This window comes from Vulpes lagopus, chromosome 18 (assembly GCF_018345385.1).
Source record: "Vulpes lagopus strain Blue_001 chromosome 18, ASM1834538v1, whole genome shotgun sequence".
In the NCBI taxonomy this organism is placed as follows: domain Eukaryota; kingdom Metazoa; phylum Chordata; class Mammalia; order Carnivora; family Canidae; genus Vulpes; species Vulpes lagopus.
In genome coordinates this window covers 43,028,280-43,044,767 of record NC_054841.1, presented here as the reverse complement: position 1 = coordinate 43,044,767, position 16,488 = coordinate 43,028,280, and the positions used below count along the sequence as shown (strand labels likewise).

The 16,488-nt window shown below is 39.9% G+C and overlaps 1 protein-coding gene across 15 annotated transcripts in view; it reads left to right on the top strand.

Moving 5' to 3' along the window:
• Nucleotides 1-16,488, top strand: part of DZANK1 (double zinc ribbon and ankyrin repeat domains 1) — an 81,804-nt gene that overhangs the window by 4,700 nt on the left and 60,616 nt on the right. For 14 of the 15 annotated variants that reach the window (XR_005984393.1, XM_041732583.1, XM_041732589.1 and 11 more), the window contains exons 4-8: nucleotides 1,613-1,766; nucleotides 8,181-8,295; nucleotides 9,706-9,802; nucleotides 10,775-10,899; nucleotides 15,871-15,956. Coding sequence is in view for 14 of the 15 variants with exons in the window: in XM_041732583.1 (XP_041588517.1) it covers nucleotides 1,613-1,766; nucleotides 8,181-8,295; nucleotides 9,706-9,802; nucleotides 10,775-10,899; nucleotides 15,871-15,956 (577 nt within the window). In the remaining variant the exon portion in view is untranslated. Of the gene's footprint in view, nucleotides 1-1,612; nucleotides 1,767-7,923; nucleotides 8,017-8,180; nucleotides 8,296-9,705; nucleotides 9,803-10,774; nucleotides 10,900-15,870; nucleotides 15,957-16,488 lie in introns of those variants that run through there. The other variant, XM_041732587.1, reaches the window with a different exon arrangement.

Here is a 16,488-nt window from a genome sequence, read left to right as displayed (position 1 = left end):
AGTGTATAGGGCTTTGCACTCATTGGGGAGTCTGCTTCTCCCTCTTCCTCTGCCCCTCTCCCCAGTTGCATACATGTACTCAAATAAAATCTTTTGAATAAATAAATAAGTTCTACAGTGTAATAACAAAAGAGTAGTAGCCCAATAGAAAAGTGGGCAAAGGATGTGAAAGGACATTTTATAGGAAAGAAAGTGTATAAATGTCTTTTAAAGATAGGGGAATATACATCTACCCATCTCTTTACCTACTTGCTGAGCAGACCTTACCCCTGCTTTATTTACTCCATGGTATTTAGTCACCAGCTGACACCATGTATATATTTATTTGTTGTTTGTTTGTTTTGTTTACTGTTTGTATGTCCTTCCTAAAATAGAGGCTCCCTGAGAACAGGGACTTTGGTTCCTGGTCTATTCCGAGTTCCTAGAACAGTGTCTGGCACATAATAGGTACTTGATAAATATTTGTTGAATGAATGAATGAATCTTACTAAAAAATGTAAGACATGTGAGTATCAGGTTTTTTGCTTTTTTTTATATCTAGGAGATGGCAAAAATAAAATAAAAATTAATAACACACTCTAGGGGTGCGTGTGGATAAACAGCTACTTTCATGCATTGCTGGTAACCATGTAAATTGTTTCAGTGTCCATAAAGAGAAGGAAGTTAGACCATATTAGCTAAAATTACAAATGTACATATCTTTTCACTGAGTAATACTAGTTCCACATACTTTACAGATATTAAAAGAACTTTATGCAAAGATATTCATTGCAGTACTTGTGATGGCAAAAGAAAAAAGAAAGAAAAAGAAAAAGAACCTAACTATGCATCTGTAGGGGATTGGTTAAATACTGGTTCATCTGTATAAGGACAGAATACAGTCATAACAAAGAGCGAGGACACCCTGTATACCAGTATAGGACACTATCCAAGGTGATACTGTTCAATGAAAAAAGAAGTGTGTGGAACAGGGTGTGGTATGTCACCATTTGTATTAAAAGAGGGGGAAGGGGATCCCTGGGTGGCTCAGTGGTTGGGCGCCTGCCTTCTGCCCAGGGCATGATCCATCCTGGAGTCCTGGGATTGAGTCCCACATTGGGCTCCCTGCATGGAGCCTGCCCCACATAAAATATTTTTAAAAAATAAAATAAAAGAGAGGGGAGAATAAGAATATATGCATGCTTGAATGGATATAAATGTATATTTTTAAAGATTTTATTTATTTATTCATGAGAGACACAAAGACAGAAAGACAGAGACACAGGCAGAGGGAGAAGCAGGCCATAGCCAAAGTGAATGGAGCATAGGCCATAGCCAAAGTGAAACCACAACTCTGCTGTTATTGAACAAACCTTAATCTCTTGGGGACTCAGCTTCCTCGTCTATGAAGAGTTCTAAAATGGAACCTGTCACATAGGGTTGTACACATGCCATGAGCTAATTCATATAAGGTATAGTGCCTGGCACAGAGAAATAACTCACTTATTGCTAGTTATTGTTACTCATTCCTATAATATTTAACAAATCTCATTAATTAACTGACCCACAGGCATTATTCAAAGACTTTGCTACTTTACTGTTAATTACAGTTATCTTATTTTGGGTTTTTCAGACACCCCAGATGTCAAGATATATTATACCCTGGATGGCAGCAAACCTGAATTTCTAAAGAAGATTGGTTATGGTGAAAATAATACATTTAAGTATACGAAGCCTATTACTCTGCCTGATGGAAAAATACAAATTAAAGCTGTCGCAGTCTCTAAGTAAGTTAAGAGCATGGTGATGAAAATAATTGGTAATATAATGACATTACATTTTAATTTTATTTATTTATTCACGTGAGAACAAGTGCTGTATTAGAAGGGCAGTGAAGGAAAAGTTATTTTAATTTCAATATATACCTATAACTTTTGTGTTTTGTCTTTTACTGGGGTGTACCATAAAGTGCACAAATCACGAGAGTATAGCTTGATGAGGTGTTCTGTATGTTAACACTGTTTTTTTTGAATTCTACATTGGGATTTTAGGAAGGGGGAGCCTTTTCAGGGTTTGACCTTTAAAGTGATTCACCTAGCTATGAAGAAAATCCTGTTTTTAGTGGATGGTTCTTTTATTCCACAAGACATGGCCTACAACCACCACCTTCATTATCTATTTTATTTTGCATTGACTTAATTGGCCTTCAGGGCTACTGTCATTTTATTTTGTTGGACATTAGCTCCTTTATTCATTTTTTTGGTTCTTTCTTTCCTACTCAATGATTTTTTCCAATTTTCAAATATAGAAACAACAGTTAATTTGGCCAACTGTGTATTGTAGAGAGAAAAAAAAAAGCTTTGCAAGTCTATGTATCTGTGATAGAGGAATTATTCTGCACAGCAGGACAGGTTTACTCACATTTTTGGGAACACTTTTAAGCCCCAAACCAATACTTTGCTTTGGGCAGATATTTAAAAAAAAAAAAAAGAAAGAAAGAAAAAAAAAAAAAAAAAAAAAAACCCAAAACCTCTCTAGGCTCCCCCTGGTGGTTGAGCTACTGCATGGCTTTTGAGGAGAACAAATTCCCTGCACAGATGCCTGCTTTGGCATTTGAAAATTTTTAAAAAGAATAAGATAATAACGAAATGAAACAAAACAAACCCCTCATTCACATTACTATCCCTTATTACAGATTGGAAAAATGCCTTTTTTTTTTCACTTGACAAACCATTTCTGTCAAAATAAAGTCACCTAAATTATTAAAAATTAACCAGCAAAATACTCTGGTGCCTAATGCTGTAAGGTAGGCCCTTTTATAAGTTGCAGGAAGTAGTAAGATGAAGCAATAATTACTGTGTAATTCAGAGGATATAATTTAGCTTGCATAAGAGACTAAAATAAGGTCATTCTTTATGCCTCTACTATCTTGCTCTGTGACCACTTAGTGTCTGTTCTGAAAACACTGTTAGTATTTCAAGTGTACTCAGCTTAGGGAAAGTATTTATACAAAAATGTATTTGAGTCTTCAAGACAGAAATATTTGTGGTTGTATACATTTGTGATAAATGTATTTAGGGATGTCTGGGTGGCTCAGTGGTTGAGCATCTGCCTTTGGCTCAGGGCATGATCCCGGAGGTCCAGGATTGAGTCCTACATTGGGCTCCCTGTGGGGAGGGTGCTTCTCCCTCTGCCTCTCTCTCATGATTAAATAAAATCTTTAAAAAAACGTATTTAAATGCAATAAACTTTCTTTATGGAAATTATACTGCTGCATTCAGACCTCTTTCTAGGCATTTAAGGCAACTAATTTCTTAAGGAGAGGAAAAGGATTTGAAATGAGAGTGTTAACAATTAAAGGCCACTAACAGGTTAAGAGGAAAGATTATGTGTGTGAAGTTTTGAGGGATACAGGAAAATATTTATGCTATAAGTGGAAACAAATTAGGATGTATGAGTGCACTATAGTATTTTGGGTTTTTTGTTTTTTGTTTTTAAATTTTATTTATTCATGAGAGACACAGAAAAAGAGCCAGAAACATAGGCAGAGGGAGAGGCAGGCTCCCTGTGGGGAGCCCCATGCAGGACTCGATCCCAGGACTCCAGGATCACAACCTGAGCCAAAGGCAGATGCTCAATCACTGAGCCACCCAGTATCCCTACGCTGTAGTATTTTGATACTGATTAAAAATGTGTCAGGACAGACCTGGAGAAGAGTAATGACCAGAGCTGGCCAGGAGTGAGTGAATGGTGGGCAAGAAGTGCTCACTGCATGGAGCGAGCTGGCTCGTCCTGCCCTGAGCCCTCTGCCAGGGACCCTATGGATGTCTTTGTTATGAAGAAGTCAGGTTGGGGGGCAGCCCCAGTCTCTTTCTCTCCCAGCTCAGTTTCCAAAAGGTACTGATATGTAATTCTTCTCTACTATAAGCTTTCTATCTGGTTTGGGTCTCATGATTAAGTCATTTGAAAACAAACCCAATTTTAGCATTCATTGCCCCTGGTGATTCAATCATGGTTTGTAGTAGTGTTTATGTTAATAATTTTTGTAGCTTCCAGAACTTAGCAGTGAGCTTTGCCCTTTTGATAAATAAACATAAATAATAAAGAATCTCCAAAATTATCATGTAACCAGTGCTTCTCAACGTTGGCTGCTGAATCAGTTGGCTATTGCTATATAACAAACCACCCTGACAGTGTCTTAAAAAGAACATTTATTTGCTCGTTATTCTGTGGATCAGCATTTTGTATGTATTCAGCCAGGTTCTTGTTCTGCTGATCTTTCCCGAGGTCCCTGACCTGACTGCAGTCATGTTTTGGCTCACTTTGAGACTAAGAAAGCTTGAATCACATTTCTGGTGATTGGTGCTGGCAGTTGGCTGAACCTTGGGACTCCAGCTGGGTAACTGAAGTTTTTTCATTCAGTTCCAAAAGCTGTAAGAGAAAGGGCAAGCTCGAATGCACAGAAAAACTGGACTGGAAAAACTTCCAGTCTCTGCTTGTATCATATTTGTTAATGTTTCACTGGCCAAAGCAAGTCACTGGGCAACACCCAAGTCAATGTGTGAGGGGATTCAGCAGGGGCACAGGGGCACCAGAGACTACTATTGTACCAATCTACCACGGGTTCCTATCAGATTCACCCAGGGAGCTTTGTAGAATCTCCATGCTCAGGTCACACATTCCAGACCAACTAAATAACAATCTCTTGGGATGAGACCCAGGCATCAGTATTTTTAAAGTTTCCTGATGATTCCAGTATGCAAGCAAGGGTGGCAGCTGACACATTAATGGGAAAAAAAAAAAAGATGTGTCCATTTAAAGAGATTTGACCATTGCCACTTTTTTGAAATTTATTTTTATTAAAATATGATATTCTGTAATGAAAGAAAGGACACTGTCGTATGTGTACTTTCATGTGTCCAAATGTATGTACATGAATTTTCACATCAGAGCATGGTCAGTAGAGAACATGGATTAACGGGAGGGGCTGGGATCTCGGGAACATTTCAGCAAGTCAGGATGGGTGTCAGGATTGTTTTGTTTAAGCTTAGTGCGGGGCTTGAACTCACAACCCTGAGGTCAAGACCTAAAATGAGATTAAGAATTGGATACTTGGGCAGCCTGGGTGGCTCAGCGGTTTAGCACTGCTTTTGGCCCAGGGCGTGATCCTATGATCAAGTCCCGCGTCGAGCTCCCCGCATGGAGACTGCTTCTCCCTCTGCCTGTGTCTCTGCCTCTGTCTCTCTCTGTCTCTCATGAATAAATCAATAAAATCTTTAAAAAAGAAATTGAATGCTTAACCAACTGAGCCCCTCAGCCACCCCAGGTGTTGGGTTTTGATGGTCCATATTGATGGTCTAGTCCAGGGTCTGTAAACTTTCTGACATCTGTCTTACTTCTTTATTTTTTTTTAATTTTTTTTTTTTTTTTTTTAATTTATGATAGTCACAGAGAGAGAGAGAGGAGGCAGAGACACAGGCAGAGGGAGAAGCAGGCTCCATGCACCGGGAGCCTGATGTGGGACTCCATCCCCGGTCGCCAGGATCGCGCCTTGGGCCAAAGGCAGGCGCCAAACCACTGCGCCACCCAGAGATCCCTGTCTTGCTTCTTTAAAAGCCACCTTCATGGTCAGGAACTTCCTATCTTTGATATCATAGTGTTTTGATAATGAACTTGTGTGGTTCTCCCTTATTTGTCAATTACTTTATGTGTCAAGATAGATTGAGCTGGGCTGAGGTAAAGGTTGTCTCAAATTGAAGGTAGGTAGTTGGGGGAGTCAGAGTCCCCTGAGAACAATCATTTTTCTTCAGTGAGGGACTTTTTACAGTTTTACAATAATGGTTAATGCAGTAAATTGATTGGCAGGTTACCAGGGCATCTCGTGGGCATCCATCTGCAGCCCCAAGCAGTATGTAGTGTGTGGAGAAGAGATTCAGATCCAGATGTCACCTCCATAAGCATCAACAGAAGCAAGAAGAGCACTGCTTTGAGAGGGGTAGTTTCGAGTGTGGGACAGAGGATGGAGTTCATTGGCCTTCAGATCTGGACTTTAATCCCAGTTCTCTTGCTCCTCTTTGAATAAAAGGAACTTATTAATTTGAATAAATTCTGATTCTCAGTTTCCTCATTCATTAAATGAGATTAATAAAACTTAGTTGACAGTCATTGTGAAGATCAGAGGTAGTAGCTGTTATGTTTGTTGTTTGTTGTCATTCAAATTCTTAACAAAGGGGCTAACAGGTTGCTGTTGTGTGACCCAACACAAAGGGCATGCTTGTATTTTAAAAACTCTATACCTGTGTAAGTGGAGCCTCAGGATGGGGGTTGGGGGTTGGGAGTGGTAATAGCCTGATTCTTTATCTAGTGGTGTGGCTGACAATGCAGTTATTCAAGACAGCGGTCTTTGAAGTGGATCCCTCTTTGAAGTGGATACCTTGGCAATCAGAGCTTAAGTCAGGCACTTGTATTACAAAAAAGAGAAAACCCAACTATCAGGACTGACACTAAAGAGACTTACATGTGAATGTTCATAGCAGCATTATTCGTAACAACCCCCAACTGGAAAAAATCCGAATGACCATCAACTAGGCTGGATATACAAACTGTGATGCATTCATAAAATGGAATACCACTCACTAATAAAAATAAATCACTGATACAATCACAAGTACATAGATGAACGTCAGAAAAAAATAAGTAAAAGAAGCCAGACCTGTTAGGTTATATTTGTATGGTTAAATTTATTTTAAATGTCTAGAAAAGGTAAAACTATAGAGACAGGAAGCAGATCAGTGGCTGCCTAGAGTAGGAGTTGGTAGCAAGGAGTGACATGAAACAGGCACCAGGGAATTTTTTGGGGTGATGGAAATGTTCTAAAACTAGATAGTGGTGATAGTCACACTATTGTATAAATTTACTGACTATCCTCAAACTATATACTTAAAATAGGTGAATCTTATGTAAATTATACCTCAATAAAGCTGTTTTGAAAAATTGAGAATATAGGTAAGCTGCTGGTACTGAAATGCAATAACCACCGGTTTTTAGCGATGGGTACTTCTTCATTGCTTTCTCACGGAACTTCTCTTGTATCAGAGAGGAACAAGATGAATTGTGAAATGTTATGGATAAATTGAAAAAATGTTAGTATGTAAGGAATAATAGTTAAAATCTGGGCAGCCCCGGTGGCGCAGCAGTTTAGCGCCGCCTGCAGCCTAGGGCGTGATCTTGGAGACCCTGGATCAAGTCTGTGTCAGGCTCTCTGCGTGGTGCCTGCTTCTCCCTCTGCCTTTGTCTCTGCCTCATTCTCTCTCTCTCTGAATAAATAAATAAAAAATTTTTAAAACATAGTTAAAATCTGCCAGAACAGATGCTACCTTTAGCTGGGGTAATGAAAATTCTCTTGACTCACATGGGATGGTATATAGGTATTTTTTTGTTTTAGAGTAGTTTGAGATTTAAAGTATGAAATCTTGTGAGTGGGACATATAATCTCCAAAAATGGTTCTGCAATAAACCATGCCTACTAGTGCAGCCCCTCTGCTTGAACCTGGACTGGCCCTATGACTTCCTTTTGACCAATAAAATGCTTCAGGAATGATACTAAGGCTAGATCAAAAGAAGTATTGTAGTCTCTGCTCTCATCTCTTAGAACACAAACCTGGGGGAAACCAGCCCTCATGTAGGAAGTCTGATTTCCCCGAGCCTTCCATTCTGTGAGGAAGCCCAGGCTCAACACAGGAAGAGGGAGGGAGAAAGAAACACAGACAGATGGACAAACAGACTGAGAAAGATGAGTTGCGAGCCTCCAGCTGTTCCAGTCATCCCAGCCCAGGTTCTAAATATGAGGGAAGCAAACATTTTAGACATGCAGGTGAGTTAATGTTTCAGCTGACTCCAGTCCAGCTGACATTTGACCATGTGAGAGATGGCAAATAAGAGCTGCCCAGTTGAGCGTGGTTAACCCACAGATTTGTTTTTGAAGCCAGTATGCTTCAGAGTGCTTTTTTGGCAATATATAATCTAAATGAGAATAAGGTAAGGAAAGACTTTAGAAGTTCTATTTTGATTTCTCCAATTTAAATTACAATAACCTTAGTAGCAAGACCAAGGAACTTTATAGAGCTATCTGAATTGCTAGCTATCTTTTCTTTGAAGCTTTATGTAACACAGAGACTTTTTCCATTTTGAATAATTTTCAGGGACTGCAGACAGAGTGGCATTGTAACGAAGGTGTTTCAGGTGGGCTGCGAAGCACCAAATAGAGTCTCTTCAGACAACCATGTTGAAAATGGTCTCAAAGATTCTTCAAAGCAGGTACGTAATGAAACTGTAACACTTTCAGATAGTCACCACATTCTTGGTTCCTTCTTAGTGATCCCATTTTCTCTTGGGAGAAAGAGAACCTGTACTCACAGGTCCTTATAATTGAGGTCAGTAGCAACTATTGCAAAGTGATTTCCCATCTGTTGGTCAGTCCATCCTACACAGATTCCATCCTGCCCATTAGAAATTCCTGCCCAGCATCATGGCCCATGCTCCAGTGTCTTCAGTGACTCATGTTTACCTATTGAAGAAGTGGAAACCATTCGCCTGACATCCCAAGTAATCAGTTTCTGTCTCAGTCATCCTTTCTTGCTCTGACTCCCCTGTATACTACTCCAGCCAAACTACTATGTATGCTGTGTTATATCACTACTCCCCTAGCATCCAGGACTTCCACTTTTATATAGTGTTTTCACTATGTGATTACTTTGCTCATCATCTATCTTCCCCATGCAGTGTAAGTTCCAAGGTGGCAGAGAGCATGTCTGCCATACTTACTGCCTTGCATAGAGGTGGGATGGGAAGAGCAGTGACTAGTAGAAACCCTCTGTGACCATAGCCATCTATTATGCTGAAATATTTATCCCTGAAAAGCTCAAAGCCTTGCCTCTCCGGAGGGTGAACTGGACTTTTCTACAAGGATGTTTGAAACTTCAGTCCCTGGGCTGTGGCCATCAGTGAAATAGATCCAAGGGCTAGAGAACAGGATAGCTTCATGGTAAGGCAATCAACCAAAAAAGTGGCAGTCATGGAGGTCTTGATGGGGATAATCAGCAGTTTATGAGGGGATCCTTTCAGCCCAAGGATGGACCAGAGCCCAGAGAGGTGGCTGCGATATCAGAGCAGTGGGGTGCAGGCATGGTGTGGGGCTCAAGTATGATCAGGGTAGGGATCTGCCATGGGCAGGGGCATACAACAGAGGTTAAGCCTACATGCATCAGCAGGTGCTCAGGCTTGAATTAGGCATAAAGGGCCTGAGTCTATGGGGGGAGAGAGTCCCTGGAAAAGAGTATAAGGACTATGTATGTGCAGGCAGTGTACTTAAGTCATATCTTGGTCTGATCCCACCCTTTATTTGCCTCCTGGATCTGCTGCTCCCTTTGTTATTCCCTAGACTCCCATTATTGTAACGTTCTGCCTTCATGTCCTGCTGCCTGCTGCTGGTCTTGGCTACTTGACTGGTGGAGCCTTCCAACCAGACATGTTGTCACCCAAGCAGCCCAGGTACAAAGTTGTGTGTTTCCAGAGTAAGATGCAACAGAGGTCATTTTGTAAAAACCACTGTTAACCCCTTCAAGTAAGATGTGTACCCTTTGACATTGTCTCTACCTTGCAACTTTTCATTTTAACATTGCCAATGGGTGTAATCAAGTGATTGACATGCAATCTTTTCATTCCTAGGAATTAAAAAATGGATTTGTTGGATCAAAACTATGGAAGAAATATAAGAATGCTGAAAATAAACAGGATTGGAATGTTAACCTTAGAAAGTCTACAGGTATGACATCGCAGGATGAAGATAAGGTTTAGTATTCTGAACCACCAAATGGGTTTACTGCTCATGTTCTTGTCTGCAGAAGGGCTGGAATAAAAAACACTGGAATAGAAGAGTAAGTTATAATTTGAGTCTTGGTGCTGTCCTTGCTAACAGCTTAAGATCAAGAGGGATAATCAAGGAGTCAAACAAAGTGAGATTTGTTGAGTCATTGCAGTGAGGGAGACCACACTGCAGAGGAACTGGGCATCACACCAAACAAAGGAAAAGACAAGGTTATAGGATTTGGGGGACAGGTGGAGTTTGGGTGAAATTTAAATGAAAGACAGTTTTGACCAACTCGAAGCAAAGCAGGCCTGCGTGTGAAGTGGCACCACCTAGTACGGAGTGTAAAGGGATCTAGGGTTTTGTTTATCTTGGAAACTACAAAAATAAAAGTGGAATGTTATGTTCAGAGACCATTTTCTGATGCTGTGCACCAGGGTTAGAAATTGAAACTGCTCCTCTGTGTCAAAGTGACTTATGTCCTCCAGGCAAGAGTTGGATGTTTCATTCTTGCTGATATGATTTCAATCAGCAAAGTTTCTGATAACCTGGTTTTAGAGAACAGGTTTCTTAGCAAGTAAGAAACAATAGCCACTCAAGTGGGGCTGTTATGACATTTTACGGCTATAATGTGTCCTTGGGAGAAATCATGTTTCCTGCTCACCTTGTAATTGGATTTAACTATTTTCTCAACCTGATGTGGAGTGTTGTAGAATGTAGCAGGACAGATTTTTATTTTCTCAGTCTGTGCTAATTTTTTCTTTCCCAGTGTTAGTTCACTGAATGGGGGCTTCTTCATATAGTTGCTACGTCTAATTAAAGATGTGATGACAGTGGTCCCTGAAAAGGTTTCAAACTCTGAAGACATTTGCATAATTACATGTATAGTTACAGATGTTCACAGAATGATTTTTTTTTTAATAATTGTAGACTTTGAGGTAGGTGAAAGAACTGACTCTAAAACGTGGAAAGATCTTCGCTTCTCAGAGAGTCCACTGGAAATCCCACCTTACCATGAAGAATCAGGTTCTAGACCACCCACCTGGCAGTCTCAGGTAACTTCTAAAGAAAATCTTTACAGTATTGAATACTTCCTATATTCTTAATCTAACCATGAAATACTTTCAAGGCAGTGTTCCCTAGCCTTTTCACCATGTGTCAGGCACTGTTGCAGTGCTGGGAATACTGTGTTGGACAAGAAAGTCACTGGTGTTCAGGAACTTACATTTTATTGGGGTGAGGGCAGGCAGATAAGAAACATGTAAGTCATCGCTCAAACATTTTAAAATAGTAGGTGCCTGGGCTGCTCAGTTGTTTAAGTATTTGCTCAGAGTCCTGGGGTCAAGCCCTGTGTTGAGCTCCCTGTTTAGCAGGAAGCCTACTTTTCCCTTTCCCTCTAATTCTCCCCCTGGCCCATTTCCTCTTTTTCTCTCTCTTTCTCTCTCAAATAAATAAATAAATCTTTAAAATAAATAAATAAGTAAAATTAACCCCCAAGCGATTTTAATGGTCAGGCATGATTTCGAGAATCACAGATGCTAGGATCCTGAGGCCTTTTGCATGGAGTTTGGATTTTTCTTCTAATTGTAAAGGGAATCTATTTGGAAGGTAAAACTTGATATCATTTGCACTTAAAACTTTTCTCTTTGGCCACAGTATGGAATTTAAGCAGTAGAGGAATAAAAGGGGAATATCATTTAGAAGGTTTTTGCTCTGGGAGAGATGATGGTGGCTTGTAGTAAGATTATAACAGTGGTGATGGTAGGAGATAGTGGGAATCCAGGTATGTTTTGGAGGAAGAACCACCAGGTTTGGGCAAAGGATCAGATGGATGGGATAAAGGACAGGGAGGAGCTAAAGATGACTCTGGTTCTGGCCTGAGCATCTGGAAATGATGGTGCTATTAATTGAGATGGGGAAGATTAGGGAGGAACAGGTATGAAAGGACTCATTAGACCTCCAGATGGAGGCCTTAAGTACTGTTCTGTGCAAGTTCAAACTCAAGGAAGAGGTCAGGACCATAGATATATATTTAGAAATATTCAATATATAGAAGGTATTTATTTATTTTTTATTTTTTTATTTATTTATGATAGTCACACAGAGAGAGAGAGAGAGAGGCAGAGACACAGGCAGAGGGAGAAGCAGGCTCCATGCACTGGGAGCCTGACGTGGGATTCAATCCTGGGTCTCCAGGATCGCGCCCCGGGCCAAAGGCAGGCGCCAAATCGCTGCGCCACCCAGGGATCCCATATAGAAGGTATTTAAAGCTTGGGTCTAAATGAGATTACTTGTTGACAGTGTACACATGAAGAATAGATGGCGCAAGACAAAATCCTTGACTTAGAGGTTGAACAGATGAGGAAGAGCCTGAGAAGTAGGAAGAAAAACAAAGGGGAAGAAATGGTGCCATAGAAGGCAAAAGAAGAAAGAGTTTCAAGGAGAAGTAGACATCTATGTCAAATGTTACTAAGGATTCAAATTAGACAAGGACAGCAACTTGCCCATTGGATTTGACAAGATGAAGGTGATTTATAATCTAAATAAAAACCATGTCAATACATAATTACTATATAGCACAAAGATTCTCTTACACTGGTTGCCTACTACAATTATTCTAGCACTCTGATTTTTCAGTGTTTATAAAATTCAGTTTAGACTTTTGGCATCTAAGGGCAACCCAGGAGCCCTTGCTCTGATTCTGAGCCCTAAGTAGAGGGTACCTGGAATCCCATTTTCTATCCAACCATAACTGCGTCTTGTTGTACCCGTGATCCCAAAGCTGCTCACACTTATTATCAATTATAAAAAAGCATGACTCCCAAACCTGGTTGCACATCAGAATCATCTAGAGGAACTTTATATATATATATATATATATATATATATATATATATATATATATATATATACCCTCCTAGCTAAACCTTCCTGGAATCATTTTAGATAACCTGATCCCAAAAGCCTGGGATGGAGTTCATGCAAGATTTTGGTGATCAGCTCAGTCTAAGCATCCCTGGCCTAGAGACCAACCATCCTCATCCCAAGGTCAAATCTTTTTCTTCATTTCCAGCCTCTACTGCTGTAGTGTAACTCAGTGTGACCTCCTGGGTACTTCTGTCTTCCTACTGACTGTATTTCCTGGAGGGTCACAAAGCCCAGGCCAGAGGACCAGACCTAGTAAGGCCTTCCTGGAAACCTCAGTAAACAAAAAGACAACCACCCTGCAATAGAAGATTGCCCTTCGCAGTCTTCTGGAAGAATAATTCCCTGGTTACCAAATGGACTAATGATCATTCAACTATGAGCAGTGTTCACCAGTGTAGCCAGGGTAGTATATAAGAGTATTGATTTTGAGATAAAAAAACATCGTTTCAAGGAATGAATAGTATACACCAAATTGCAATCCTAACTATTTTCAGAAAACAGTCTCATGTGACCATAATAATCTGTAACATGTCCAAAAAGAGTGATTTTATTATTTGGATTACCTTAGCCACCTAGTTATTTAAGAGTTGTTTCAAAAGGAAAGATAGAGTAAGACAATATGTAAAGATTCTAAGATTTAGAATCCCCCAAAGGGATCCTAGGAACATGCGGACACATTGGGGGAATTTTATTAGAATGCAGAGGACCAAGGGCGCCAGAAAAGGACCACAAAACATTGATCTTCCACTCTTTTTATTCCTTTTGGTAAGATATTCTTGTCAATATTCCTGCTCAATCCCATCTGAAGCATCAGCTTTAACTTTAACTTCAGCAAGCATCAGACTTAATGATACTGGTGGGTATTACAGCATGTCAATAACCACCAGCAATACAAGACGTCTCTGAACTAAGCATCTGACCTGGGGGTACCATCAGAGGTGAGGCAGCAGAGTAAATGCATGGTATAGCCTGGGTGGAAGATAAATTACAGCTGATACCGGGCTTTAGTTTCAGGGCATAAGAGTTGGGGGTTCTGTGGCAATGTGGAATGTCCGTCAGCTGAATAGGTTATCTTGCCTCAGCTCCAGCCAACTATTGACAAGAAGGCTACAGGCACAGTGTTGCCATATCTCATGATTTTGCAAGAAAAGCCAGAAAACTGCATCTTTATGTGTTATAACCTAATTTTAAATGTTAACAATTAAATCAAATTTTGATACACTGTGTGGACTAATATATATGGGCCAAATGAAACTTGATATCTGGCAAGATTTGGCCAGTAGACCACCACTTTGTGACATCTGGTCTGTGCCATGTTAGATCTGACACAAAAGCAACTCAAAACCTCTGACTGTTCCCGTTGCCTGCAGCATAAATTCTGAAGTCCTAAGCTCAGCCCACAGGTATTGTGGTGGACAAGGACCCTACTGGGGTAAGATAGGCTTGGGTGCATGACACAGTTCACATACTGTTGACCTCAAGCAAGTGACTCCAGCTTTCTGAGCCTTAGCTTCTTAAATGAGTTAGCATATGCTAGCACCCGTAGCATATAAATGGAGATTATATGTGCCTCTTGGTATGAGGCACTGAAATGGACACAGTATCATTTCTCTGGTACTTGTGCCAAAATGCATGACTGAATCCAGTCATGAAGAAACATCAGATAAAACCAAATTGAAGGAGATTCTACAAATTAAATGACCCGCTACTCTTCAAACATGTCAAAATCATGAAAGATATAGACAGACTGAGGAACAATTCCAGATTAAAGGAGACAAGAAAAGAGACTTGACAACAAAAGGCCGTGTGTGACATTGGACTGGATCCTAGACCAGGAAAAATATATATAGTGTGAAGAACATCATTGGCATGAACAATCACACTTGAATAAAGATCCTGGGATTAGATCATAGTATTGTGTCGCCGTTAACTTTTCTGGTTTCGATAATTGCATCATTGTCTAAGAGGACATGATTGTTCTTAGGACATGCCTACTGAAGTATATAGGGGCAGAAGGGCATTGTAACTGCTGCTCATTCTCACATGATTCGGAGAGAGAAAAGGAAAGTGCATCGGGCACAATGTTAACATGAAGAACTGGTCAAGCTGGGTATGCTGAAGTTATTTGTACTCTCCCTACGACTTTCTGTAAGTTCAAAATTATATCAAAAGAAACTATTACAAAAAATTTTGTAAATGAGGATATTACCCACCTCATGAGGTCATTGTGAAATGTCAAGCAGATAATGCCTACATCATGCCATTTTAGCAGTGTCAGACCCTCCCCCAGTGATAGCCCCTCCCCTCCATGTTCCTTTTCCATCTACTCAGACCTCTAAACCATATCACACCTCTGAGCCCCAGCATAGGCCAAGCACTGCCCTACCACCATGCCTTTGCAAATGGGTTTCCTCTGCTTGGGATTGCCATTGTCTTGTGTCCATTTGACAACCCTTTCTTTACTCTCTGAGGCCCAGCTCAGATGTTAGCACCCTGGGAAACTTTCTCCCCTGGAGCAAATGAATGTGATTATTTCTTCCTCTTGGGGCCCATGGGACTCAACACAAATGCATTATTATACTGAACCCACAGTGTTTCAGCACTCATCAACTCCTAAAGGCTAGGAACTGTGTAATATATATCTTTGCCCTCCTCCCTGTGTCAAACACAGTGCCTGGTAGAAAGTGAGTGCTCAAATAAAAATATATCAAAATGAGTTAAATGTTTTTGGATAACAACAGACAGTTGCTGCATGTGTTTTTTTAGGTAAATCTTTGAGTTTCTTAGGGGTATAATATTTGAGAAAAATGGAGGGAAACTTAGGTTTTTAAATTCTAAACTCCAGTTTGTCCGATGGTAAATTCAAATATCTTTTCTTGTAAACTCTTGTTTTTAATGAAATATACATATCTAATTGTGACAGCACTTTAATTTTTTTAAGGTTGGGTATTAGAGGAAACATTACTTATGACTCTGTCATCATGGTTTTTAAAAGATGAGTGCTGGATATGATAAGACAACATGTTAAAATGAATTTTTAATGAAATTTTACTATACCATAGCTTTTACCATCATTTTATATGTATCCTTAATTGTAGTTCCCTAGTTTTGCACACATAACTGGCCAGAAGAGTTTGACAAGCACAGAGATCATGAGAATTCAAAGAAAGACAGACTTTCTCAAGTAAGTATCACATTTTCTTTACTGTTTCTTAAATCCTACTGAGACATTGTCAAAACAATTTAAGGATGAGACATAAGAAAGGTGTTTGCTCATCCAACTGGTTTTCATTACATTTTTTACAAATTTTTAAGGTATACTGACATACAATAAAACCACTTATTTAAAAAAATACAGTCAACCCCTATGTATATCACAGCATTATGTATAATAGCCAAGACATGGAGGCAACCTAAGTGTCCATTGATAGACGAATGGATAGGGAAGGTGTGGTATATTTGTACAATAGAACGTTATACACAGCCATGAAAAGGATGAGGCCATGCCATTTGTGACAACAGGGATAAACCCAGAGGTTATTATGCTAAGTGAAATAAATCAGACTGAAAGACAAATACCATATGATTTCACTGATATGTGGAATCTAAAAAACAAAACAAATGAATAAACAAACAGAAGGAGCAGACTTGTGGATACAGTGAACAAACTGATGGTTGCCAGAGGAGAGGGGGTTGGAGGCGGGGGGATTGCAGGA